Source organism: Podarcis raffonei, chromosome 8, assembly GCF_027172205.1.
Source record: "Podarcis raffonei isolate rPodRaf1 chromosome 8, rPodRaf1.pri, whole genome shotgun sequence".
Classification (NCBI taxonomy): Eukaryota; Metazoa; Chordata; class Lepidosauria; order Squamata; family Lacertidae; genus Podarcis; species Podarcis raffonei.
The window spans coordinates 83,291,785-83,318,037 of record NC_070609.1 but is presented as its reverse complement, the minus strand read 5'-3'; the positions used below and the strand labels follow the sequence as shown (position 1 = coordinate 83,318,037).

The 26,253-nt window shown below is 43.6% G+C and overlaps 1 protein-coding gene across 4 annotated transcripts in view; it reads right to left on the bottom strand.

Annotated features, from left to right (window-relative positions):
• Positions 1-26,253, bottom strand: part of ATXN2 (ataxin 2) — a 69,044-nt gene that overhangs the window by 16,574 nt on the left and 26,217 nt on the right. For all 4 annotated transcript variants that reach the window (XM_053401258.1, XM_053401260.1, XM_053401259.1 and 1 more), the window contains exons 4-16: positions 26,054-26,125; positions 23,821-23,977; positions 18,941-19,065; positions 16,870-16,961; positions 15,901-16,098; positions 12,684-12,862; positions 10,736-10,945; positions 8,947-9,129; positions 7,767-7,964; positions 5,393-5,503; positions 4,624-4,694; positions 3,342-3,646; positions 231-294 (exon numbers count right to left, since the gene is read on the bottom strand). In XM_053401258.1, coding sequence (XP_053257233.1) covers positions 231-294; positions 3,342-3,646; positions 4,624-4,694; positions 5,393-5,503; positions 7,767-7,964; positions 8,947-9,129; positions 10,736-10,945; positions 12,684-12,862; positions 15,901-16,098; positions 16,870-16,961; positions 18,941-19,065; positions 23,821-23,977; positions 26,054-26,125 — 1,965 coding nt within the window. The remainder of the gene's footprint in view (positions 1-230; positions 295-3,341; positions 3,647-4,623; positions 4,695-5,392; positions 5,504-7,766; positions 7,965-8,946; positions 9,130-10,735; positions 10,946-12,683; positions 12,863-15,900; positions 16,099-16,869; positions 16,962-18,940; positions 19,066-23,820; positions 23,978-26,053; positions 26,126-26,253) is intronic.

Genomic DNA, 26,253 nt, shown 5'->3' with positions numbered 1-26,253 from the left:
CTGCCAAAAACATGAAGGAAAAACGGAATAGCTGAGCTGTAAGTAGGCACTGAACAGTTTGATCAAGCGTGCATCAACATGCCCCGTGGACTTTCCCCAGCAAGCTCTTGTTACGGCTGGTTAAAGCAGGAAAACAAACTATGCAGTGACTGCTTCTAATGGGTGGCACATAAAGAAATGCAGCTTCGGATAAGCAGAGAATGAGGACAGCGATGCCTCTTAAGACTCACCTGAGCAAATGATCGAGGGTTGAACTCCTTTGCGTTAGGGTTCAGTGTTGATTTTCTAACTTGTCTATGGAAGGGTGGGGGGAAACACAAGAAAGACGCGTGTCAGATTGGACTTCCCACCATGATAGTTCATTTCTCTCAGATAAGAGCTGAATATCCAGGGATGGTTGACTCCTCACATCAACTAGTGGAGGAAGACTTGTAGAGGCTTCAAACCTGCGCCATGTGCATTGGCCGTGAGTGGCAGGGAGCTGTCCTCTGTGTGTAGGACGTTCTATTGCTGAGGATGCACAACTAAAAATCTATCAAAATGTAACATGTTCTATTGAAGGGGGAGCTGCCACCAAAGAGGAAAGTAAGGACAGGAAAAAGACGTTCATTGCAAGGTTTTAACTAGAAAACACTCCAACACTGCTATTTCCTTGACCGTGGGCTGTTCCTTTTTTCTGAGACTGAAGGGCTGCAGCAGGGGAGGCTAACCTTTGGCGCCCTCTAGATATCGCTGGACTATTAACCCCCATCATCTCTAACTATCGTCCATGCTAGCTGGGGATGATGGGAGGTGGAGTCAACAACATCTGGAAGGCAATGTGTTAGTCATCCCTGAACTAGACCACTGGGGGAGGGGCAGCTGCAGATCAACAACATAGTAAGAACTCTTAGCATGATGTCTTGACACATACTTAGAATCATAGAATCATAGAGTTGGAAGAGACCACAAGGGCCATCGAGTCCAACCCCCTGCCAAGCAGGAAACACCATCAGAGCACTCCTGACATATGGTTGTCAAGCCTCTGCTTAAAGACCTCCAAAGAAGGAGACTCCACCACACTCCTTGGCAGCAAATTCCACTGTCGAACAGCTCTTACTGTCAGGAAGTTCTTCCTAATGTTTAGGTGGAATCTTCTTTCTTGCAGTTTGGATCCATTGCTCCGTGTCCGCTTCTCTGGAGCAGCAGAAAACAACCTTTCTCCCTCCTCTATGTGACATCCTTTTATATATTTGAACATGGATATCATATCATCCCTTAACCTCCTCTTCTCCAGGCTAAACATGCCCAGCTCCCTTAGCCGTTCCTCATAAGGCATCGTTTCCAGGCCTCTGACCATTTTGGTTGCCCTCCTCTGGACACGTTCCAGTTTGTCAGTGTCCTTCTTGAACTGTGGTGCCCAGAACTGGACACAGTACTCCAGGTGAGGTCTGACCAGAGCAGAATACAGTGGCACTATTACTTCCCTTGATCTAGATGCTATACTCCTATTGATGCAGCCCAGAATTGCATTGGCTTTCTTAGCTGCCGCGTCACACTGTTGGCTCATGTCAAGTTTGTGGTCAACCAAGACTCCTAGATCCTTTTCACATGTACTGCTCTCAAGCCAGGTGTCACCCATCTTGTATTTGTGCCTCTCATTTTTTTTGCCCAAGTGCAAAAAAAGTACTTGGGGGCCTGCAACCAAAGCTTATCAGCAGTCAGTGTTATAGCTGGGCTGCTTGCAGCTCTTTGCAGGCTCAAGGTCTTCTACTAGCTACTAGAACGGACAGGTTGCAGCCAGAACAGAACCACTGAGAAGGCACAAGGTCTCCTTGCAGCAATCAAAACTGGAAGGTCTGCTTGTGGCAATAGAGGCCATAGATAAGCTGTTGCGAAGTCATCCTCCTGCCAGCAGCAGCTCTAGGAGCAGCTGTTGCTAGTTTAAAAATGCACCTACCCTCATTGAGAAGGCCCAGAAGCCTGTTGCAGAGGGTGAGAAGGCCCAGCTGCCACCCAGAGAGCTCTGCTGACAAGTCCTGGATCCTGAGCTGCAGCTCTTGCTGCACGAAGGTATTAGAGGCTCCGGGTCAAAAATAATATCCGGGGGGGGGGGGGACCAAAATCCCTAACCTCCTTTGGCTCAGATGAGGCCAATTACTATTTGGCTCCTCCCATCCCAGAAGTCAGTCTCTCCCTCTCTCTCTCTCTTTCACACAAACACACCTCTTGCGGGACCTGAATTTGCTAATTTCTCTCCATGTTCCCTTTTGGATCATGTCTATTAAAATTCGAAGTTTTTCTTTACAATCAAGTGGTATATGACTCTTATGAAATAAAATTAATAAATGAAATAAACAGCCTGCAAACCAAAGGTTGCTATCCAGTGGTCATCCGTATATTGTTACGACAATTCCCATCCCCCCTGACCATTAGCTATGCTGGCTGGGAGCCCAGCAAAATCTGCACAGTCCCAAGTTAGCAGCTGTCTAAAACTGTGAGAAACCTTGAATGTATCGGCAGAAAGGCAATATACAAATTTAGTAAAGACATTAAGAAGCAACAACAACTAAGGAAGAAGAGGAAAGAATATCTTTAAAAAAATAATTCACAGCTTCTAAATTCCATAAGAGATTCTGTCGGCCATGCTCCCTCTGTGGAGGTAGGCTGAAAATTGAGATGGCAACTGCCCCGCCTGGTGGAAGTGTGAAGCCTCTACAGATTCTGCCTCCATTGGTGGAGTGGAGGAAAACTGCCCATCACTTGATGCCTCGTTTCTGTTTCAAAACGCAACAGAAGCCTTCCAACAAAAGCATGACATTCTGGATGAGTTTCACAGAGTAGGAGGAGAAAGACTGGCAAGGGAGAAAGACAGAAAATAGTATTCTCTCCCCAGTCACTGATCAAACACATTTAAAAGCACAACATCCATTTTTCTCCAGGTGGTGCATTTCCGCTGGATAGTACAACCCCTAAAAGTCCTGTGCGTATTTTCCAATTTGACACCAGAAGCTGAATAGAAGAGCACAAGAACATGAAGAAGAGCCCTGTAGCAGGATCAGGCCAAAAGCCTATCTAGCCCAGTATCCTGTTTGCACAGTGGTGAACTAGATGCCTATTGTGGGAAACTCACAAGCAAGACCAGGGGGAGCAACAGCACTCTGCCCCCTGTAATTCCCTGAAACTGGCTTTCTAAGCACTGCCTCCAGCAGTGGAGGTAGAAAACTTTATACAAATACGTTAATTCTAAATAAGGAGCCGAGAAGAAAATGCTGTGCATGGTCGAGTCATCTCAACAACGGGGCCCTCCACAAAAGCAGTGCCAAATCTGTGCAGGAGCTGCTGCAGCCAGAATTACTCACTCGGTGGTGTCCCTTTTGTCTTCTTTCTCCTCTTTCTCCTGCTTCGCTCCGGGGCCAGAGGTCTGCACTCCTTGCGAGGTCACCTCAGGCCCTCGCTTTTGCTCCAGGCTGCCACCAGGTGGCGAAATACTGGGGCTGTTTGATTTGCTACTGCCACTGGTCGAGGTGGCATTGCTGCCAGTTTCAGTTACAGAGTCCTTACAGCTGGCGTCACCCTTCTCCTTAGGAACCTCTCTGGATTTTTCACCATCTCTGTTTTTGGTTAGCAGCTGTTCCACTGCTTCTGGGGCGGAACTGGGTTGTAACTGGAGGGTGCAGGGGTGGGGGGTGGGAGGAAACAGAAAAATTATACTTTTAGCAGGTACTTCCTGACCGAGGGTATTTGGAGAGAAGGCACAGTCTACATTGATTTTAGTTTTGAGCATTATTTCTTACAGCTTGAAATAAAAGGTGCTTCATTTCCTACATACTGACGTACAGAAAACCCAGGAATATATTGGGTGCTAATATCAGTAGAGGGAGTCCTCTTGCTTCTTCCACCGTACTCAGAAGCTCAGAGGGTGGCAGCCCAGGAGAAGTAAGCCCTTAAGTTGTGGAACTCCCTCCCCAGAGAGGGTGCCTGTAAAACATTTCATGAAGTGTACATATCTGGATGAAGGGGTGGCAAGGCACACTTGTACTGGTTGCTCTAGGGAGTGTCTTATTTGCAGCCATTTGAATGTTCTATAGTGACCTTCATTGCCCTAGGCAATGTTCTTTTAGTCGAGGGAAAGAATAGACAAGGATTTGGTACGCAGGCTGAGACCCTACCTGCCCACAGACTGTCTCGCCAGAGTGGTGCATGCTCTGGTTATCTCCCGCTTGGACTACTGCAATGCACTCTATGTGGGGCTACCTTTGTAGGTGACCTGGAAACTACAACTAATCCAGAATGTGGCAGCTAGACTGGTGACTGGGAGTGGCCGCCAAGACCATATAACACCAGTCCTGAAATACGTTTCTGAGCACAGTTCAAAGTGTTGGTGCTGACCTTTAAAGCCCTAAATGGCCTCGGCCCAGTATACCTGAAGGAGTGTCTCCACCCCCATCGTTCTGCCCGGACACTGAGGTCCAGCTCTGAGAGCCTTCTGGCGGTTCCCTCACTGCGAAAAGCAAAGCTACAGGGAACCAGGCAGAGGGCAAACATGCTTATTCCTGAAGCCACCGTTCCTACCTGCATGTAGTTTGATCTGGTACTGCCTTGTCTATTCAGACAGCTGTCGTTAATAGCAAAAGCACTTACCCTAAAATCATTCTTGAACTTCTTTAAATCATCGATCTGTTTTCTATGTTCTAGGACAGCTGGAGACACACCTGTTAAGAGAATATACGCATATACAGTGGTACCTTGGTTTGCAACCGTTTTGGATTACAACCATTTTCAATTACAACCATGTCAAACCCAGAAGTGTGGGTCCTTTTTTTTTTTTTTTTTGGATTACAACCCTTTTTGGGCGGGGGGGGGGGGCCCAATGGCGAAAGCACGCCCTGGGTTACAACCTGTTTTGGTTTACAACCGGACCTCTGGAATGGATTATGGTTGTAAACCAAGGTATATCACTTTACTGGGTTATAAACATGGATGACATGGATCCAGCATATATTTGGGCCAATTGAAACTATCTAAAGGAAGTCCCAATAGAGTGACCCAAATCTGAAATGCTGTCTCAGCTCGGGGGGGGGGAGGGGAAAGAAAAGAAAACGCCCCCAAAGAGTTCCGCGGAAATTGCAATCCAGTTACAACCCAGGAGGTTGTGGGGTGGGAATCAAGCAGCTGGAGCAGCAGAGAAACTGGAGTGATCTTAGTTTACAGAACTCCTTTTTCATTGTGTGCAGAGATATATTTGAGGGCTGCATGCCATGTTGTGTTTCCCAAATCTCTACAACAATCCAAACAGCAATGTAACTAAGCCTGCAGTACAGGAGAAACCAACAAGGTGCCTCCAGGTGTAGTGGGCTCCAACTCCCATTAATCCCCGACCATTGTCTATATTGGCTGCAAAAACTCCTACCTTTGTTTTCAGGTTTGCTAAAGCTGGGAGACATTTCACTTGGCTTCAGGGGTTCCTTGGTGCTAGCAGGAGAAGAACTCTGCCTCTGGTCCTGAAGCCTTGAATCTTTAGCTAGGAAGGAAAATCAGTCCTGTTTGAGATTTCACATACACAGCACTCTTAATAACTCTAGATAGCAATGGGTGGGGAAGGAAAGAGGGACAAGTTGTTGAAGATTTCTATGCAACCAGGAAGCTCACAAAGCTCAGCACCAAAACAATTTGTCCCATACAAGGTATTATCCTGATTGTGTCTCTGTTTATTTGGGGAACCAACATAATCTTGGCTGTGAGTCGTGGAAGACCTCCTTATTCTCTTGCTGGCCTCTCTATCCAGTCTGGGAGAACAGGGCCCTGACTGACAATAGCTACAAAAGCTGAGGTTGCTGGAAAAACTCTTGTACTGGGTATTGTTGCTGTTATTAATATTATTTTTGTATCTTTAATTTTAAATATGATTTATGTGGAAATTATTCAGTTTGGTTGTGTACTGTCTCCTGTGTTTTATTTATTGTTTATGACTACTTTTGCCATGTTTGTAATTATGTAGATCTTTTCATGTTGTAAGCCATCCTGATTTTGGAAAGGTGGCGTACAAATAAAATCATGATAATGAAGACGACTAAAGAGAGACTTTCAAAGAGCCACTTTTCATTCTAGTTTTTTGTTAATGAATATTTAAAATATTTTAATTCTATTAGTGTTTAATTACATTTTAAGATTGTCTTTCTATGGTTTTTACTTTTTTTATTTTGTCTATGTAGGCAGTCTTGAGTCCTGGACTTGGGAAAAGGTGGGCTTGAAACAACAATAAGGACAACAGCAGCTCTGCAAATCAAATTAAATGTATTTCTTCCAAAATAATAATACATGGAAGGGCAATATTACTTTTTAAATACAGTGGTGCCTCGCAAGACGAAATTAATTCGTTCCGCAAGTTTTTTCTTCTTGCGAGTTTTTCGTCTTGCGAAGCACGGTTTCCCATAGGAATGCACTAAAAATCAATTAATGCGTTCCTATGGAGACCGCTTGCCAGGCTGGCGGTGCGGAGAAGGGCTTTTCTCCCCACCGCAAGCCTTCAGGACAGGTATGGGAACAGAGGGGAAGACGCACAGTGCTTCTCCTCTGTTCCCGGGGCTTGCGGTGGGAGGAGGGTTTTTCCTCCCCACCGCCAACATTCAGAACAGCATTCTGAATGTTGGCGGTGGGAAGGAAAACCCTCCTCCCACCGCAAGTCTTCAGGACAGCCTTCCGAAGGCTGGCGGCGGGAGGAGGTCTCTCCGCCCCACCGCCAGCCTTCGGAGGAGGTCCGAGGACAGTGGGGAAGACGCACTGTGCTTCCCTGCTGTCCCGGAGATTTCCCTATGGGCTTTCGTCTTGCGAAGGAAGCCCATAGGGAAATTCGTTTTGCAAAGCACCTCCAAAACGGAAAACCCTTTCGTCTAGCGGGTTTTTCGTCTTGCGAGGCGTTCGTCTTGCGGGGCACCACTGTATTACTGTTTTACTGTATGAAACCCTCATCCAGCCTTTCTCAACCTGGTGCCCTCCAGTTGTTTTGGACTTCAACTCCCATAAGCCCCAGATGGCAGAGACATACCAGATGGGATTTGTGGAAGTTTAATTCTAGAACGCGGGTGGCGCTGTGGGTTAAACCACAGAGCCTAGGACTTGCCGATTAGAAGGTTGGCGGTTCGAATCCCCGCGACAGGGTGAGCTCCTGTTGCCCGGTCCCTGCTCCTGCCAACCTAGCAGTTCAAAAGCACGTCAAAGTGCAAGTAGATAAATAGGTACCGCTCCGGCGGGAAGGTAAACGGCATTTCCGTGCGCTGCTCTGGTTCGCCAGAAGCAGCTTAGTCATGCTGGCCACATGACCCGGAAGCTGTACGCCGGCTCCCTCGACCAATAAAGCGAGATGAGCGCCGCAACCCCAGAGTCGGCCACAACTGAACCTAATGGTCAGGGGTCCCTTTACCTTTACCTTTTAATTCTAGAATAGCTGAAGGGCACCATGCTGGGGAAGGCTGCCCTAATCGGCTGAGTTGAAAGAAAGTCAGCAGGATGTCTTAGGAGAAACAGAGCGCAACCTTTTCCTACTCATTTTTGTAATTTTCAACAGCCATTCAGAAAATTATGTAGTTGCCTGGAGCCGCCAGTATAAAGATTCCCACACAGAGAGAAAATTGACTGCATATGATTAGCAAACCTAATGCATAAAAATAAACGTGTGTGAGAACTGCTCTCCAACCACTTAAAACACAGAAGCAATTTTTAGATCATCATATGTCTTTGCATTTCTGCTCAGGCTCAGAAGAGGGGGAGATAAAAGGGCTTCTTACCTTCAACTGATGGTGTACCTGCTCTAATGGACGCAGGGCTGGCTGGGGTAGGAGATGCAGCTAGAACAGGTGCAGCTACAGGCTCTGCTGGAGTAGAGCCAGCTTGAGGAGAAGACAGAGCTGGCCCAGAAGGCACACTGCCGACGCTGCTCTGCCTTGGAGACCGGGGTCTGTGTGCTTTAGGGGACAACCTAGGGACTAGAAACAAAATAAAAGAGACCCTGTTGAAACACTGCACAGCTGTTTTGTACTAAAAGGAGTGAAACCTAATGCCAGGCTTACACTGAGCTGATAAAATTGTCACCAAAACCCTTTCTCCCTTCCTAGGAAAGTCCCCAGATTTCTGTGATGTTGCTTCTCTCCCCCAAGCAGTAAGTGCTTCTTTTAAATGATTCTTGTAGAATACAGTACTAAGAATCCTTCTACTGTGAAACAATGCTTGATAATTGATTGCACTGAAGCAAAGGTTTGTCAAGGGAGACTTTAAGCAGAGTCAGATCGCTTCCTATTACCAGCCCTCACTAACATGGAAAAGAATCTGAGAAACAGCTTCCATCGCCTAATGACCCAGTCCACTCTTCAAACAGAAATTCATGGTAAGAACCAATTTCTGCTTGTCGTCCCAGAAACTGATCTGCGGCACAATCCTAAACTCGCTGCCCTGTGAAAGTCCACCAAGTTTCTCGCTGTGGCTTTCAGTGTCTTCTGAGTCACCCTCAAAACAGGACAGAAAGAAGGAAAGTGGGCAACCAGGAATGGGGTCTAGGCCTAAGAATACTGAGGCTCACAGGAGCACAACCTGATCATCACTCCAGAGGATGATGAACACACAGAGGAGACTGGGGGGGAAAGAAAAGTCAAATCACCTAATAAAGGCTGAGAGCTCCAATCAACTGACCTACCAGCCTGTCTCTGGAAAGGAATGTAATCAACTGATAAAAACAGTCTATCAAAGTGGAAGGAAGAAACAGCACATCTGCTGCTTTCCATGACAATCCAGTTTTACCAGCCTCAGTTGTAACATTTGGTTTCTAGCCAGGCAAAATAAAGAATCAGGATTCGCCAACCATCAGCAGCAGCAAGCCTGTTGGGTTCTCAAATGTCTGGCTTAAGAAACAGGATTCTTTTAACTGTAAAATCCCCAAACAGGACTTTCTGTAGGAAGCTGAGCTTGACTTACCACCGCTGACCACCGATGACCATGTCCCACCTGAAGGGCTGCCTCGGGCCGATGAAGCTGTGGTGGCTTCTCCTGGCACGGGGTGAGAGACAAATTCTAAGCCACTTGAAATTGTGCCCCTCCCAGTAGAGACTCTGTGGCCTCGAGGGTGCCGCTGTGCCTTTGGAGACATCCGTGGAGGTCCTGAAGAAAGCATGAAAAGACACCCTAAACTATGAACACAACATGAAATCTCCATTTTCACCCCCAAATTCTATTAATTTTTGCTACATAAGGGATGGGGAACCTTAGACCCTACAGATTCCATCATCCCTAACCATGCTGGCTGGGGCTGATGGGAGGTTGTACTCCAAAACATCTGGAGGCACAAAGGTTCCCCATCCCTGGGCTGCCATCATCATACAAGGTGTCAGGACATTTAAAAATCAGCACTCCTCTCAATATAGTTCATGACAAAACTGGGGAGGAAAAAATATGAAGCCAGACAGATGCTAGGTTAGGACACAATCCACTGGACATGTCCCCTATATTCACATGCCCCATAAAACAAAAATAGGAGGTGTGCAAAAGCACAGCAGAGAGAATTCAAGTGGATTTCATCAGTTAACTCTTGCTAAGAAAACCCAAACCTGACCACTTTGAATGCTCTAGCCCTCCTGGCAGCAGAGAACTTAGAAAAGTTAACAGCAAATTAAGCAGCCCACATTTAATAGTTTTTCAGCTCTCATCATTTCTATGTCCCTGCATATCACAGAGACATTTCAAAGAATTGCCTCAGAATTTGAGAAACAAGTCAGCGTGCCCCCTGCAAATGGTTCAGCATCTTCAAAATTCCTAGATAGTATATGAGTTGAATGCAATTAAAGTATGGAAATTAGCTGCAGCCGAGAATAGGTTCAATCTATGATTTCTTATTGCAGAACAAGTCTCATCCTCTCAAGACAGAATTAAAATTATTCAATTCCACTGAACAGTTTCAGGAAAGTCAAGAGGAACTCAAACTGAATTTAAATACACAATTAATTTCCATCCACTTCTAACCAGTCTCCCTCACCGCAATTGCCAGTAAGGAGGATTCTGCAGTGGGCACAATGTGAATCAGGCATTTTTAACAGATTTATGTCATAAAGCATCATTCTGAGCAAAACCCTCCATCACCAGCCACTTCAGGAAATATGTAGATGCAGCCCTCTCAGCTCCTTAACTAGGTTATGGGATCAGGAATGGGTCTCAGGTTCATATACCTGTCTCTCCACCTGATCTTCCCATCTAGCACAGCAATTCTCCGGACTGGCCTTAATAAAGGCTGAAGGTGACATTCATCTTAACCATGGCTAATGCTAACCAGTTTGTTTTTAACTAAGCATCTGAATTCAAACAAAACATAGCTAGCACTGAACACAGTTAACGGCAATGGAGAAATAACCTTTAACCATGGTTACGGCCAGTGACCGGTAGGGGCGACGGTGTGATCCTGCAACCATGGCTAAGTGACTGCAGATGATACATCCACATGTGCTCTGCAATGCACTCAAGTAGCGCTAGGAAGCCGAATTTCTCACTTTCAGGAAAAGGCCATCCCTTTAATGGTTTGGTTTTCTGTGAAATTCCCTTTTTTAAACAAAAAAAAAAGGTTAACAGAAACAAAACAAAAACTTTTTTTTGAAGTGCACAAATAAAAGGTTTAGTAATGAAGAGAACAATTCTTTTAACTGTAACTCTCAAGAGGAAAGGGAGAACACAAAGACAAACGAAAATTCATGAACAAACAAAACTGTGGTCTTTGTACCTTCTGAAGACATGCGTTTAGGCATAGTAGAGGCAGGAGCTGGAGAGCCATGAGCAGAGGGGTGAGACGGGGGCCTGGAGGGCCGCGAAGGGGGCCTGGAGGGCGGCCTTGTAGGGGTGGCTGCCCGAGGTGGAAGAGAGTTGGGACCTGACTGGTAGCGAGAAGGTGGGCGAGAGGAAGGAGATGGGCAAGGCGATGGCCAGGGAACACCTGACAGAACAAATGATATGAAGGAAAGTATAAAAACTAAAGAAAATAAAATTATGGGGGGGGGGGAAACAGAGGGAGGGGAAAGTAAAAATGACAAAAATGATTTCTCATACCTTTTTTTTTAACCCATTGGGGATTTCTACAGGTTCGTACAAAATCAAAATAAATCTGCAGTTATTCCACCCTCAATCCAGGACAGATCAGTCTGCAATCACCAACCAGTGTTTCCCCCCAATGGGTTAAATTCAGGATCTATGAACACTACCATGGAAAAGACAATGGCGTGTAAATCAGTTAAGACTATTTGCATATCACACTTATATGGCTTGTGCTTAATCACGGATAGCTGTGCATGGTTCCATGAGCGGTGAGGAAAACCTAAATGTGTAGCTAATCTCCCATGTATCAAGGAAAACATGCCTGCGTCAACTTGCCCAGGGTAAAAGGAATGCACTGAATGCATCACTTGGCACAGCAGCTTTTCAGAAATGGAGCTACAAGAGGCTTCCAGGGAATTTCATTAAGCGGGTGAAGCACACTGACCGCTGGATGTACCACTTTCAAACGCTAAGACATGTGAAAACTACAGAAATCACGTTACAAAGAGAGCTGTGTTTAGCTGCTGACATTTACTTCTATTGTGCCCTTTCAATAATGAAGTCATTCAGAATTTTTGTGAAAGAGGAAATTGGGCCACAATAGATCCACATAGATCTCTGCCCCGGGGCTACAGCAGGAGGTTCCTCTAGAGGGCGCTGTTTCCAAATTCAAACCTGCTGCACTTCAAAAACACAAGGCCTTTGATGATCTTCCATGGAATATTTAGGAAGCAACAGAAAGACACAAGTCCAACGCATGGACTTAATTGCTCATCTGAACAGGGGCCTTTCATGGGACCCCCAATGTAAAAAAAGAGGAGGAGCAGCAGCAGCAGGAGGAGTGCTTGGTGGGCTTCAGCCTCATTTTATCTTGCAGGTACCACACAGCTATCATTTGCTTTTTTACCAGATGCAGTTCAAAGTCTTGTTAATGCCACTTACCTGAAATCAATGTACAGTCCAGGCCTTTTCTTCCCCCAACCCCCACACTTAAGAAAAACGCGCTGTATTTCTTTAGCGAAAAATATACATGGCGCCAAAGACCCCTAGGGCAGCTTACAACAAACACAAAAATGAATTACAGTTTTGTTTTTAACTGGACTATGTACTTTGATTACTTTATGCCAATTTTGGAAGTTAAATTTTAAGAACGCAAAAAAGCTGCAGCTGTTACTGATGTATGCATAAAGTAACTGGTTGCTGGTATTGCCAAGGTATTTGTAAGCAGAATCTGGTAGCAAGTGTGCTTGGTGTGAAGTGTTCCTATGGAGCCAAACCAGAGAGAGGACTGCTGGATTGCCTTTCTTCCCATCCACCAGATCCATCTCCATTTCAACACTTAGTGAAAACTAAACAGAAGCATTTGTTGGCTAGTTCAGCCGATGCAGACCTACTAACCACACTGGGACTACAGCAATGAAGGGAGTCAGAGAACTGCCCTTTCTAATGCAACAGGGACTCGCTTGATGTTTTCAAAAGGGAATTCACTATATATCCATGGACACAGCTTTAGTTTCTTTCTGTTTTAGTGGTGGGATGCAACAGGAGACATTATTTCAAAGGGCTACTACCCCAGGGATCCAGCGATGGAGAGCTCTCTCTAGAAAAGCTTTCTTATTTCAGTCATGATGAACACTTGCCTCCATTAACTACTCTTTGGTCTGCTCCAGAGTTAGAACTGTAGTCCGATGAGTGAGACCCAGATCTTGAAATTGGTGGGCCTGAACTGGACTGGCCCATCCTTGGTGAATTCTGCCTTCCAGTTCCCCAGGAAAGAACATCTCTATTCCGCTGTCCAGGTGGAATGTACTTATTCTCCCTGAGGAAAAAAGGGGGAAGAAAGAGAGATGTAAGATGGGACTTCAGCTCTTGGCTTAAAATCACATGTTGCTTTGTTCTTAAGGGCAGGGGAATGTTTAAATATTCAGGAATAAAAGGGAGCAGGACATGTTTGATATTAGCAATTCACATTAGCTTCAAATTGGGAGAGTTGAAACATTATTTCTATGCAACAATGACAACAAATTACAGCTCAGAGCCACCAGCAATACTGGACATTGAGACATTTAATGCTAGGTTCTGAAAATAATACTTGGGATCATCTCAGTATTGCTGACATCATTGTCATATGAATCCACTAACACATGTCCAATAAATACAGAAATCATAAACAATAAAATGTTATCAGTACATAGAAAGATGAACAAAAGAATGAGATGCAAACAAATTGTACATGCATGTATGTGTGTGTGTGCGCGCACACACACACACACACACACACACCCCTGTGGAGGTGCTAAAAAACTACGGCAAGCGGTCTCCCTGGACGCTTTGGGGGTCGCACCTAGTACAGGTCAAATAAATACGCCCCCACCTCCCTCGTTCTCTTAGATTCAGGCAGATGGTTAGGGCAGCTCGGAAGGATCATCGCACAAATGCATGTACATGCAACAGTAGAGGCCTGGCTGGAAAGCTTAAGGCCCCCCACTGCTACATGAGAGATGGATTGAAGAAAAGGAAATAAGAATTGGCCCTGACCGGAGGGGGGGGGCCACTAGGGGCGCCTTGGAAGATGGCGGATAATACCATCTATCCAGCCCGCACGAGGTAATTTGAGGCTGATTATGGGGAGTAAATCAGTCTCCCTCGTCTCTCCAGGGAATGGAAAGACGCAGTTTTCACCCGCGGTTGCCATAAATCACCCCCAAGTTCGGAAGAAGGAGGGGGTGCGAAGCACTGGGTGCACAACCCTCGGCGGGTTTCGGCACTCCTCCGAAGCTGCTTCCAGGAGCGAAACTAGTTGCGTTACTTAAAAGGAAAAATTTGGAGAAAGCTAACGCACATGCTTCGAGAGAGGCAGGAGGTTTTATCTGCTAATAATTTGGCCACTGAAAGGAAGAAGATTGAGACGGAAGATTACATCAAAGTACTACAGACATGCTGGTATGTGGAAGGCAACGGAAGGGAAAGGGGGGGGGAATGACTTTTTATTTCTTGTTTCATGTGATTACCTAATAACCCTCCCCCTCAGAAGATCCGTCACAATAACTAATTGGCAAATGGGGTTAAAAATGAGCTGGGGGGGGGGAATAATATGAATTTAAAGGTTTTATTCTGTGAAGGACTTGGGGGGGGGAAAGGCTCTCTTAGTGATGCAGGAAGAATTGAGATTTGATACAGAAGGACAGACATCTGTTGCAGGGAGTTTGGTCTTAGGGAGGGCGAGCCGAAGATTTGTTATCTGGATGGGATTTTGAACTGGAAGGGGTAGCCCTCCTGGAAAAGACTAATTTACGATGCAACAGGTATGGAAAGTTAACGAGCGGGCTTTTAGACTGTATTTTATCGGAACGGCAAGATGGCGATTGCCTGCTCGAGTGGAAACGCCTGGACTATTGGATGAGAGTAATTCACGAGAGAGCAATACAGAATCCACACAGAAATATAAATATCTGTTTTTTTAACCCACTTGCGGAGATAACTCGGAGGTGAATGAAAAGGAAAATGAGTAACGACAAGGATTGAGAAGAGGGACTGAAAATATCATTGTAAATATGAAAGCAGCAGGAATATTTGAGGATTGGACTCCTGCCGATCAAGAAGCATGGGTACCCCCCACAAACATTCACAATTGGGAAATAATTGGATTATATGATGTGTATTGTTATAATTTGGATTAATTGGTTTGATATGTTTAATTTGGTAAATGGAAACTTAATAAAAATTATTTTTTTAAAAAAAAGAATTGGCCCTGACCAGTAGCTTGACCAATCACGGCTAGGAGCTAGGTAGAGCTGAAACTCGGTTCCAGCACCTCTCAGGTGGGTGCCATTGCCATGGTAAGAGAACAAGGGAGTCATTCATGGTGAGTTCAGGCCCCTTTTTCTAGAAAAGCAGCACTGTATACACATACAAATATCTCCACTAATTTAAAATACAGAGAAGCAGTCCAGTCTTACAACTGAACCATTTTAGCTGGACCCTCATGCAGATTCCACTGTACACACAGAAGACTGAGGAACCTTATACAAGTTCAGAGGACGAACACTCCTTATGCAGGAAAATAACCTTGTAAGATGTAGCAATCCCTTTTCCCCATAAACTGTACAAAGATTACAGAGAAGCGATGCTGTCATCCAGAAACTCAATCTACAGATGGACGCCAAACTACTTGGCCTGTAAAAACAATTCAATACCGCCTTTCTCCTGGGCATTGTCGGCCAATTGGTGCCAAAGAAGGATAGAACTTTCTTTATCTATGCTACGACAGCAGCAAGAATACTTATTGCAAAGTATTGGAAGACTCAAGATCTACCCACCCTGGAAGAATGGCAGATGAAGGTGATGGACTATATGGAATTGGCAGAAATGACCGGCAGAATCCGAGACCAGGGAGAAGAGTCGGTGGAAGAAGATTGGAAGAAATTTAAAGACTACTTACGGAAATATTGTAAAATTAATGAATGTTAGAAGGATGTTGGATGAAAAGTTATGTGGTTTTTAGCTACAATGCTACAAGGAGTATGAAAATATTGGATTATTAATAGACAAAAATTTAATGTTACATTATTTTAAGATTAAAGATTAGAATAAGTAAAGAGGGGAAGGATTTGCTGAACTAACAAATTAAATTGGAATACAAAAAGGGAGGTTTGAGGAGGTTCAGGAATTAAGCAAATGAAAGAATGTGATGGAAAGATGGAATTGTTTTTTATTTGTATTTTTTTCTTTTTTCTTTTTTCATTTTGTAAAACTCTAATAAATATCTTTTAAAAACAACAACAATTCAATACCTATTTCTAAAATTATAGGAAAATGTAGTGACTCCCCAATTCCCCCTGCTGCCCCGCCAGATACCTGGGGGTCACACCATGGCCTTCTCGCTCACTAGCACTTCTCTGAACAGCTGTGTATTTTTCCTCTTCTGACCGGTCGTCGTTTTCCAAAGCGGCTCGAGCTTTGTACTGAGCGCTAGATTCAATTTCTTCTGCTAACTGGGTTGCTCTGGCTTCCCTTTTTAAAAATTCTTCAGAATTATCCCTCTCAAGGGGTACCCTAAAACAAAGGGGAGAAGCAGATGTAAAAAAAAGGAGATTGGTTTTAAACTCTAGATACAAGCAGAAAAAAGCCATAAGTGACAGTGTTAAGATTGCAGCATCAGAGGAGCCATCTGATGGTGGCATGACGGTTTCATAGCACATCTGCCAGTGACTTCCCAACCAGCTTCCTTCAGGAAATACTCTCCGCACCGTCATCTTCTCTGCAAAGGAACCCCAGTATTTTGCTTTTTTTTTCTAAAGGCAACTCCCTGATTAAGAACAAGCTGAATTTGGGATTTGTACCATTTGGGGTAATGAAGCTGCACCCTGATCTTGTTCATTTGCTGTCGGGGGCAAAGCCAATTAATAAAGTATTGGGATAAAATCCAGAGTACACAGAGCACTGCCCAAAGCTTCCCGTTAAGCAGTCAAATTTGTGATATGCTGATTACAGTAAAATAGGATTCAGATGGCAAAACTGACCTTATTCCAAATGATTCCCTCCCCTATCTGGTTTTTTTTTAATGTTTATACTGGTTAATATGTATCAAGTGAATGTTGGCAACTGTTTCAACTTTAGAATTCTTTTTTGACTACTATCTCCAGAAAAGAATGAAGTTTGACATGCGTCAGAAACCTGTATCCACCCTTACACATGCAGGGGGGAAGAGAAAATTTAAAGTCCTCCCCCCCCCAGGCAAAGACCCTGGAGGAATATTCTTAATGTTGCAGACTAAATGAATCAGGAACAATAAATATAAAAATCACACCACCTATTGTAACTTACGTATATGAAGACAAACTGCTGTCGTAAGTTGACACTACGCCATAGTTTTCTTCATTGTATCGAAACATGTCATTGGGATCCCATCCATTAGACTAGAAGGAAAAGAAGCTTGGGATTCACAACAGTTCAAAAGTCATCTAAAGCGCGCGGGGGGGGGGGATCTTGTGTCCCTCCAAACATTGCTGGACTACAACTCCCATCATCCCTGAGCACTGGCTATGCGGAGAACTGGAATCCAACAACCGCTGGACGACCACAGGTTCCCCATCCCTATTCCTGCGTAAGTATCTGTCAGGGGACCGCCATATGAACAGGGGAGGGAGGCAGGGGGATACAGAGAGCCTCTGAGGCTTCTGGGAAGCGATGGGGAAAGCCACACCTCCAGTGGAGCAGAGAGGGAAGGGGGCAGCTAAGCGGGGGGGGGGGGGTTTGAAGATGCTACTGAGAGCCCAAGTGCCTCACCTGGCCTGACTGGCCAGGAAACAGACAAGCCGTTTCTGTTGCCCAGCTTGCGCAGAGAGGTGAAACGTAAGGAGGGGAGGCGGAGATTTGGGGTGTCTAAGTTCTTATGTTGGGGGAGAAACCGGAAGGGGCCACTCCCGGAATCTGCAAGTGACTAAGACGGACATGCACTTTGTGGTTCTGAACTGTACAGAGTTTGCACCGATAAAACCTTTAAAATACAGGTCGGAGTCCTGCCTGGTTACTCGTGAGCAACCATCACCAACACCTGACAGTATCTTTGCATTTTACAGGTATAAATCATAAAGCTTGGAATGTTTTGAACTGCTGGGCCATGTTTTACCCAAGAGCTGCTGTGTAAATTATCTTTAGTAAAACAGGAAGATTATTCACTACATGAAACACACCAATAGTTTGCCTTGCTTTGACTAGTCCTGTAGGTGTCAAAAAGAAGAATTACTATTGTAGACACAACATATTTGGGAAGGTTATTGGAGTCAAGCCACAGAGCTAGGGAGTGAAGGCTATCTCTCAGCAAACTGCTGTACAAAATCTTCTTCATTACATTTTACAGACAACTACTGGAGCAGCTGCTTGATTAGAGACTGCAGGACATGGTATTTTGCAGAATAGGAGATCACACCAATCAAGGAACAATCACACTAATGAAAGGCTGCACAAGCACCCAGAATTTTTATCATTTTTATCTATGACATATATGAAATATTTCTGTATGAAAAGGTGAGGTCTTACAGAACATGTCCCCCAACACAAAAAACTCAGACACTTCCAGAAGTTAGCACTAAATCTACAAAATTTAATTTAAATGAAGTTCCTTCAACTTTAAGGTACAGGGGTTCAGCAGAATCCTGTTTTAACTAGTTCTCACCAGGGTGGATATAAATCAATGCTTTTAATATTTTTTTTTAATGGATTTTTAAAATTCAAAACAGATTTTTAAAATTTAAAATGGATTTTTAAAATAAAATGCTTTTGGAGGAAAAAATCTTTCTAAAGATAGTTTTCTATTTAAATTACATTATAGTCCAAAGGCTATTCATCAGGAAATAAGGATTTGTTTTAAGTTTTTCATGTGTGCTGAAACTCGAAGTTGGTTTTTAAGGAAATTGTTATGATTATTTTTCTCCTTCCAATAAAGTACAGCAGAAAAGTTGTCCAAATATAAACAGTTAAGTTATTGAACCTCACAATAATTACATAATTATCTATGTATTTCTAATAGTATAACCAACTCAGTAATTTTTGATACAACTGTAAAAACTACTCTGAAAATTTATTATTCCAAAAACGAAACCTTCATCTGATTGTAAATATTAAGATTATACCAGCAGGAATGTCTTTCTGAGAAAAAAAAGATTTAAATCAAGTCTTACTGACTAGTGATTTAAATCAAATCCACCCTGGTTCCCACTATCCTTAATGTTCTCTTTATAAAAAAATCCCCAGTTACAACACTGCCTTGCCCTAGTAAGGCAGCTCTTTTTGGAACGGTTTGTGCAAAAACAAAAAACACCATATAGCTTGGATGATTTTCCTTCAAACTACGTGCCCCTCCTCAAATGCCAACCCAACACAAAGATGTGCTCACAACATCGGTTTCCAAAGCTTCAAGCTCATCAGTAGTAGTGCCATCTCCACCATCCCAAGGCTCAAGATCCTTTTCTTTGTGTTCACCGTTAACTTTAGCACTGATTGCAGAATCTGTAAAAGCATCTGAAATTGAAAAAATAAAATTAACGCAATGCTAACATCAGTTCAAGTTAGTTAATATTCTATATACTTTCAAATTCCAAAATCATTTGATTCCATAGAATGAAGGAATAATTGAACAAGATTAGGACAAAACTTCAACAATCAGTACCCCTTAACAATTCTGTAGAAATTGCTTACGTAACCAACCTTATGGCTTGAAAAAGAAACTTTGGAACTGCTTCAGTTACATAAGACTGTGTCTATGACCAGGAAAGAAGTATGAATCTGGAGCTCATCAACTTAAGTTTGCTTTATTTTACTTCCAATTTAGAGCCAACTCTGCACCCCTAGCGTTGGGCAGAAACATCAGTGGCAACACTTGGGAAAGCTGTACAAATCTTATGCATGTCTACTCAGAAATAAGTCCTATTAAGTACAAGTTACACTAGCACGGCTCCTCCACTGAGGGTTGCAGCACCTGATTTCACGGTCTACAACTCTCTGTATCTCACACATGGCAAGGAGAATGAGGCCAGGCACCTGAAGCCCCCCCAAGTTAAAAAAAACAAAAACAAAGGTAGGGACACACACACTCCCAAGGGATATTCCTGGCAACCTGGTTACTTAAAAAACAAAAACAAACTGCTTTATCAACACATGGCTACAAACAATTCCCATGCAATTGCTTTAGGCTGCATACTGGGTGTAGCAAGAGGCAATATTTATATTTTTAAATAAATGTAAATTACACACAGCTAGAACTGTGACCACACACATTGCACCAAACCCGGAAGTTACCCAAAAATGTCACAAGAAAGGGGTAGGATGTTTGCAGGCTTTTTCAATGGTGTTTCAAATATACCATATATTTTGCTCTATAAGACTCACTTTTTCCCTCCTAAAAAGTAAGGGGAAATGTGTGTGCGTCTTATGAAGCGAATGCAGGCTGTGCAGCTGTCCCAGAAGCCAGAACAGCAAGAGGGATTGCTGCTTTCGCTGCACAGCGATCCCTCTTGTTGTTCTGGCTTCTGAGATTCAGAATATATTTTTTCTTGTTTTCCTCCTCCAAAAACTAGGTGCGTCTTATGGTCTGGTGCGTCTTATAGAGCGAAAAATACGGTATACAATTTCACTTAAGCATGTGGTGCCTTGGACGTAATCCCCATGTAAATTGGGAGTTGCCTGTATACAAAAATAATCTTGTAACCAATTTCAATCATTTGCAGCCTGCATGATTTCTACTGCCATGAAGCTGTAAGCAAATATAAAACACACGGATTACATACTACTTTTTAAAAGAGAAATATGCAAATTCAAAGTACGGAAATAAAAGACTGCCAAATATATTACCTGCTTCTGAAGGAGTTACAACAGACATGGGAAAAGAAAGAAAATAAAAATCAGTCAGAGAGTAGCACAGATGCAAATTCACGTATTTTGCATTCTCTTATCTATCCCTTCACAAACATTTATTGTGTCATTTGTGCTTTGAAAACTGACCGCCATGGCCTCAAAAATCTGGATAAGTTGTTTATTGCTAGATGCACATCCTAATACTCCTTAAATATACTGTAAATACAAACATGGCTTGGACAGCTTCAGGGTTTGAATTCTGATCCAGAAAGTTAACAGCTGCAGCAAAGGCTATTAGCTTTTTTGTTTGGTTAGAAGTTTGGAAAATCAAGCACACCATGATTAAATATCACAAATAAAAGTAGCAGGTAAGGTAACTGCAGTGCCCTAGCAAACTTAGTCAGGAACATGAATGATGACTGTGTCACAAAGCATATTCCAGCAAACCCACCAGATACTCCAGGATCTGAAAAAGCCTATTAGTTTAATGGCAGGCACGTATTTCCCCCACTTCATCCCCTCAATCCCTGTAAGGGGTTGGTGACTAAAATTTGAGGATTTTTTTTTTCAGTCTTGGATTAGGCTTTTTTAAAAAGAGATGTTTTTCAGAGGGAGCCAGAGTTCTGCAGCACAGCTTGAGAACTGCTGTACATGCACTGCTGCTCAACAACCATTCAAATATCTAATATCACAGTGGGCCAAGAAAGCTACCAACATTTTATCTCGCAACAGGGAGGCAGGAGGCAGTAGCTGAAAATGTGACGAGTTTTCCAAAGTTTGCTTGAAAAACATAAGCAATAATGCAGGAACCATGTAAGTTATTAAAGCAAAGGACCTTATTAAGATTAGGGCAGCAATGACATTTTGAGGGTCCAGGCCAGGCCACTGACTATTACGACTCAGTTCAGGTAATCTTCCACACTGTGGTACGGAGGACTTGGGAACAAGCGCAGCCTCACATGCCGATTCTGTCCTCAGCTTCCTAGTTTTGAGAAATGACGCTTAGAACTACCTCTAAACCAAAGGACCAATTCAAAACCATGGCTCGGAGACCATAGTTTTCCCAGTTCAGGGAAACTGCAATGAACTACAATTGGAATAATTCTTCTTGCTGCTGTTTAGGGGGGGGGGGATAGTTCTCCTACTATTTCATAACAGGGAGCCTGCAGTACTGTACCTGATATACTCTGGGTTGACTGGTAGTGCCATCTTCCAAAATAAAACCCGAACACAAAAATATGGTAAGTGCTAAAGTGCAGTGCTAAAATTAGTTTACCTGGTGGGTCCCCAAATCACATACATACATACACCCTCTCTTGCTCCCTCCTCCCTTTGTCAAATCTGATCCACTATGGTAGAAGGAATTTAGAGTCACGGGGTGGCTGGTTTTTGATGCAGTAGCAAAATAAGCTTCTTCCTCATTCCCCGTTCTGGACATTGTTTAGCTACTCTCTGAACAGAACAGTCAGCTGTCCTGCATTTCCTGTTATCAGAAGTGAGTTAGTCATAGCAGAGAAAAGTGCATCTATAAATGATTAACAGTCAAAAGCTCAACAAGACCCCCTTGTGATATTACTGTACTCTCAACGCACATACCCCACTCCAAAGAAATGGAGCGCCATGACTTCTTTCCGGGATGCAAACTAAGCTCATGGAATCCTTTAAATCTCACTTAGTCAAGACTGCCAGAATTTAGTTCCTCCCTCCTAACCCTCTGTCTCCGCTCCCTCAGTTATAAACCCACATGCTACTGGATCCTCAGGAATTCTTTTGTTCTACAATGGAGCTTCCTGTTAAACCAGTCAGAAAAAACTCAGGTTACCTAGCTAGCAGACACAGATCTCTCATACTTCCAATATTTAACCTTGGCAAGATTCATCTGTTTTCCTTATAGCACTTGGGAAGTCACTAGTTAAACTAATTTAGCAGGTGCACTTTTGAGCTCTTTATCTGTTTGGGCTTGTTGTTGTTGTTTTTGGAAGGTTATTGCCAGTCAACCCAGAGCATATCAAGTAAGTTGGCTATCCGTTGCAATATACAGCACTAGGAGAACTAGAAGTATTCTTTTTTCCAAATACTTAATATGCTAACACAACAAATGAAGATTGCAAAAGGTCATTTTAAACCTTGATGGGGAACCTGTGCCCCCGCCCCAATTTCCTGCAGCATTCTAGACATTGTTGGCCCACTCTTGCTCTCTGGGGCTACCCCCTGAGAATTGCTTTGTCTTCCATTGTGTGACAATGAGAGACAGGTGGAGTAGGAGGTGTGGCTGTTGTGACATGGTAAGCCTGGAGGGAAAAGCTTCCCAGTGAGCCACAGGCTGGGGGGGGGGGGATCTCCGAGGGAGAGACAGAGGGAAAAACTGGAGATGGGTGGAGTGAGGGAAGGAGCAAAGAAAAAGCCCTCTGCAAGCACTCAGTTCTAACCTGTACTAATGGAAGGGGAGGTGGACAGAGAAAGCTGAAAGGCAGACACCACAAGCATGATGGAGTAGCAGAGAGACAGAGAGAAAGAAAGCTAAGCAATCCAGCAGTGCTGCAAACTCTGCCTGCTTTCGGCTCTTGCCCTGCCCATGTCTGGCATGCAACACTTGAAAGATTACCCCTGAGGGAATGCAGCCCTTGACAGGAATAAGGTTCCCCAGCCCTGCTTTTAAACTATTGCTCACAATTCTGGGACATTTAAGACTTCACCACATTTATTCACCTGTTCGGGTGCCTGCTGCTTTTGTCCTTATAAATCCAGTCTGGCTTTGATCTCCAGCTGAGTCCTCCTGTCAATAAGTTACTATCACTACTTTTCTAAAGACGTCCTCCAAAGAAGAGCCCAAACAGACTTATTTTCTTCCCCACTGGGTTTTGAAAACAGTATCAAAGACAGCTGCCACCAGAATCCAAATGCTTGGATTAAACTGAAAATATCGGCCACCCCCACTGTGTGACTCCATAACATGGGGAGAGCTGTAGCTGTTCTGCTGTAACAATGCAGCTACCACAGTTGTCCTTCTCTGCCTGGCAGATTCCACGGGGCAAGGTGCTTTTGTCAAGTGTTGGAGCAGGGAGCAATAAACGGTGCAAGAGGTTGAATCCTTCTGAGTAGTTGCGAAGACTGGGTGCGCCAAACCTCTGGAGGGTTCAGTAGTGCGAAAGCATATGCTCCACGTGTACATCGCCTTGTGGCGAATCTCTGGCAGCTCCAGAGTAAGAAAGCTGGGAAATAACTTTCCTCAAAACCCCAGAAGTGGAGTTGCTAGTCAGTAGACAGTATGAAGCTATGTGGACTAAGACTCCAATGCCACAGAAGGCAGCTCCTTCTATCCTAACCCCTTCCTCCCACAAAGAAACACACGCCAAGCTAAGCCTTTAGGAACATTTTTCAAAAGAGAAGCTAGTTTGATAAACCATTCTAACATATAGAAACAGGTACCTTTCCGTGCATAACTGGAATCCATGTCTTTGAACTGCACCATCACAAAATCCGAAGACTTGAACAAGATACTCTCTATAATGTCTTCTCGTTTTGGACCCGGGCTGGATTCTGCAGTCTTTCGATGAGCTGCATCAAGCACTAAATCACACTAAAAGGCAAGGGAAATGTGAACTGAGCAAGCTTAATGTGAAAGAACTTAAGTTTTAACAAATGGTCTGGAACAGCCTTCCACAACCTGGTGCCCTCCCATGCTGGCCGAGGTTGATGTGAGTTGCAATTCAAAACATTTGAAAGGCCCCAGGAAGGGGGCGGGTTAGAAAGTTTTCTCAAAGACTTGGGTTTGCGCTGTTGATATCCCTACAACTAGTGCAGACATAACTATAGCTCTCTGCATACCCCAGAAGGCATGCCACTTTCCTTTCCCTTCTTCCTATCAAGGGTAGTATTTTCATCCCTTTTAGCATTAATATTTGTTTCATGAATGCCAACACAAACCATGGAGAACTTGTATCAGGCTCTCTTGCAACTTGGCTTCAGTGGGTTTATAAACCCAGCAATGGCTTCAGTCTCCGGTTTATTTAATGAATATTAAGGGTTTGCATTAACCACAATTGAACTAGTGCACAGATAGCACAAAACCAAGATTAACAGTAGAGAGATTAAGGAAATTGCCCTGGAGAGAAACAGGGAAGCGAGGATATGCTAATGGAGCTAGCTTTTAATTTGCAAACCATTGTCTGAAGAGAGTGGAAGCTATGCACATAATTCAAATCTTTTAAATAAGTGTGGGGTTTCCATATATTTAGGCTGCACAAATGTAAAAATTGAGAAAAATGAACCAACAGGCATGTGGTCATAATGTGACAAGCAAACTTGGAGGTATGTTACTACTCACACAACCTGCTGATCAGCTCAGATTAAAGCACATCAGTAGACAGTGAGGTATGTTTACCTTGCTCAAAAGGCTGCCCAAAAGAGAAGGCTTTTTTAATCTTCCTAATCTACATGACCCGGAAGCTGTCTGCAGACAAACACCGACTCCCTCGGCCTATAGAGCGAGATGAGCACACAACCCCAGAGTCGTCCGCGACTGGACCTAACAGTCAGGGGTACCTTTACCTTTTTAATGTACAATAGCCTCCCTCTTTCCCTCTAGTGCAGTGGTTCTTAAAACTTTTTTCCTCTGGGCCACACTTTCAGGATAAAATTTTGCTCACGCCACACCAAAACTTTTATTGATAAGAAATACATAGGAAAACAAAAAGAAGCAACTCCTAGCAGTGCTTGATTTTGAACCAGAACACAACTGCTTTATAATATGTTCATGGGGCATCCAAAAAGTATAAAACAAAGCAGCTACATATGGGCATGAATCATTCCCAAAACAGAATTATAAACAAGCCTCTTACGTATACATTGGTACCTAGGGATGCGAACGGGATCCGTTCCGGAGCCCCGTTCGCATCCTGAACAGAATGTAAGATGCGACTGCACGTCTGCGGGTCACATTTCGCCACTTCCGCGCATGCGCGTGATGTCATTTTGACCGTCTGCGCATGCGCAAGCAGCAAAACCCAGAAATAATGCACTCCGCTACTTCCGGGTCGCCACGGAGTGCAACCCGAAAATACTTATCCTGAAGCGTATTTATCCCGAGGTATGATTGTATACCTTAAGTATATATGCAAACTTGAGGAGAGGTGTGAGCTTACTTTTGCCAGGAAATCTCATTTATATTAGGTCCAATTTGAGACAAACTCTCATTTGATTATCCTTGAATCTTCCTGCCACACTTGCCACCCTTTCCTGCCAGTCCCTTTGGGAACAACTGCTCCAGAAAATTTTACATACATCTCAAAAGGCAATGCAAACACAAAGTTTAAGAAAAGAAAAATTACATGGTGCCAGTTAACAGAATCCAGATGACATTCCTACGTTATCAAAAATATAACAGCTTACCTCCTACATGGGCTTTCAAAAATTGAGTGCACGAATGCATGGACTTCACCACTGAACCCAAGACTCAATTTTTTCATCTGCTTGCGAGTTTTTAGAACTATTCAAATAAAACCACTGAATTCTTAACACCGTGAACTCCAAAATAATTAATTCTATACTGGGGCATCAAGTGAAAGCCAGAAAGGCTAGATCCCAACGCAAACTTCTGACCTATACCAAATGAGGATAGGCAACAGAATCAGAACAAAAAGCTAATCACACTTACTTTAGAGCTGTAAGTTTTAAAAACTCCTTCATATATATTTCCATTTTTCACTTGGACTTCACATTTTGATCCCTAGATAGAAAAAAAGACTCATTAAGAGAAATACCCTTTTTAATGTAGGAGTTGGAAAACAAAGGATTGCACACAAGGGAAATGAAACATCAAGTAGTTTACATAACTACACAAAATCTCACTACACA